Here is a 2500-nt window from a genome sequence, read left to right as displayed (position 1 = left end):
TAAAATTTGTTTTGTTTTGGTTTTTTGGGGGGATTATCAAAATTACCAGTTTTCATTTGAAATTATGGCCTTGATGTTTAATTTGTATTTCTTAACAATACAACTTAAGCTTGAGGTGGCTCAAACCAGTTTAACACTTTCAAGAGACGTCATTATTAGAAGGATTGACACTACAACACTTTATCATGTGACAGCAATGTTATGGTACCATGATTGTGAAACTTCACTTAATGCCAAACAAGATGCTGTCATTTTTGGGATGTAACAAGTTACCATGACCACAGGATAGCCTTGCAAAAACACCCTATATTTTGGCCTTAGTTGCTTATATCTGAAAAACAAACTCAGTGACCCCAATTTTTTATTGCTCAAAAGTGATCAACAGGCCAAGATGAAACTCTCTGCAAAGTTAAAATTCTGGAGCAGATTTAGAGCTACGTTAAATTTTTAATTAGTTAAGGTGACTCTGAACCCGCTGCACAGAATTTTTTTCAACTTTGCAGAAAGTTTCATTCTGGTATGCTGATTACATTTCAGAACTAAAAAATGGGGGTCACCGAGTTCGTTTTTGAGATATGAGCAGCTAAAGCCAAAATATGGGCTTTCCTGTTGCCATGGTAACTTTTTTACATCACAATAATGACGTCAATACGTCACAATGACCACATCTTGTTTGTAAATAATTAGTGTCTTATATGGTAGCGTAACATTGCTGTTACATGTAAGTGATAAAATGTTGAATTGTTGATCCTTTTGATAAGAACATTAATTTCTTTCAAGTGTTGAAACTGGTTTGAGCCACCTTAGCCTTAAGTTTCTTATATAAAGAATTCTACCCTGGATGTTCATGTTAAAACTGAGCAATTGTTGATGTTGATTGGAGCACACACATGGTTGCTTATCCTATTGTGAAAAATAAGAGCGATATTTCTCATTAGGCATAGGTGCTGGGATAGGAGCTGGCATATTTGCTCAAATTGCAAGAACAACAACAGAGGAAGAGAGAACTGGAATTTATTCTATTGCTATGGCCTTGCGCCACTTTGGTTTATTAGTAGGTGAGGTTAATTACCTTCATCAAAAATGTTGCCTTTCACTGTTTATGTGTCTGCATGCTTCTTCTTCAAATAATCACATTTCACATCTTCAGTTGGTAATGACTATCAATCCCTATCGTGTTCATCTCTTATAGGATATCACATGAGTTATCTGAATAATTATTTTTAGTACCTCAATGCGAGTTGATGATATGCAGGGAAGAAACATGCATATAGGTATTTCATGTTTTCACCCCCTTGTATTTTTTGCTCCAGAGTCCCCTGGTAACTCAGGTTACAGGCACCCCATTATACAATCACTACCAGTACATCTCTGTTACTCCACGGTAGCACTAATTCTCTTTGGTAAGAAGGCTCAGTCTTCTTTGCAACTGTGTGGGTTGCTTCCTTAAATGTGGTGATTATTGTCTTCAAACATCACTCACAGACTTGTACATTCGGTTGAGAGCATTAATTTGCTTTTCTCCAGAGTAGTGATCAGGCCAAAAAAAGGTTCCGGTAATTTTAATTTTTTTTTTAAATTTAACTTTCCCATTCGTTAAGCAGACTTTATGACCTACTTGCCCACAGAGCCTCCAGGGGTTCATTTATTATTTATCTTAACCCATTGACAACTGAACCGCCATGGACCGCCTCCATGACGAGTAAAATCTATTAATTAAGTCCCACTCCTAGGAGTCAATGGGTTAAAAACAGAAAGTTTACATTATACCGTGAACACCCGCAGATAGGCCGCACCTGCAGATATAAAGCCGCAACCTGAATTTAGCAGCTCTAATTTGGAAAAAAAAGTTTTTTGAAAGAAATCAAAAGAAATCCAAAGTCGAGTCTTTAGAAGTAGTCTTCATCCACTGTTCATCAAACGTAAACTTGCTATTAACATTGAAACGGAAAATACTATAAAGTGTTATTCACAATTTTAGCAGTTAAATATAAAGAACATCTTTTCTACCAACTTTGACATAAGATTGATCTCTTTCTGGTACTTGTTGACAGGAATTTCTTCATTTTACACATTTTTTCCCTAAATTTTTGCATTACAATGAGAACATGAGCAGAACGTTGGTAGCTTAGTAACCAGGCATTAGATCAGATGCGAAGATGGAAAACTGGACACCAAAAGCAGCCTTTTTCAAATTTTCCCGCAGAAAAGCTGCACCCCTGATTGATTTCTAGCAACAATTTTTGGGGAGAAAAGTGTGGCTTATCTGCAGTTGTTTCCAGACATCTTTGATAGAGTGGGTGCTTACCCTTTGGGTAAGTGGTCAGAGAAAGTTGCTTGCCTGAGCGTGAAATCTAGACTACGCATCCTGGATGACAGGACAGGTCTTGTATGCTTGACAGCTGTCTTTTTTTTCAATATTCTCCCTTTCACCACTTCCTTCACTGTTTGCCTAGCACAATAGTTGAGACGAGATGAGCAACTCCTAACCCCTCTGTAT

General features: G+C 37.2%; 1 protein-coding gene across 2 annotated transcripts in view; it reads left to right on the top strand.

Annotated features, from left to right (window-relative positions):
* The window catches only part of LOC138015854 (major facilitator superfamily domain-containing protein 8-like), an 18930-nt gene that overhangs the window by 3510 nt on the left and 12920 nt on the right, over window positions 1-2500 (top strand). For both annotated transcript variants that reach the window (XM_068862977.1, XM_068862978.1), the window contains one exon: window positions 939-1058. In XM_068862977.1, coding sequence (XP_068719078.1) covers window positions 939-1058 — 120 coding nt within the window. The remainder of the gene's footprint in view (window positions 1-938; window positions 1059-2500) is intronic.

This window comes from Montipora capricornis, chromosome 9 (assembly GCF_036669925.1).
Source record: "Montipora capricornis isolate CH-2021 chromosome 9, ASM3666992v2, whole genome shotgun sequence".
Taxonomy (NCBI): Eukaryota; Metazoa; Cnidaria; class Anthozoa; order Scleractinia; family Acroporidae; genus Montipora; species Montipora capricornis.
This window is presented reverse-complemented; position numbering and strand designations above follow the sequence as displayed.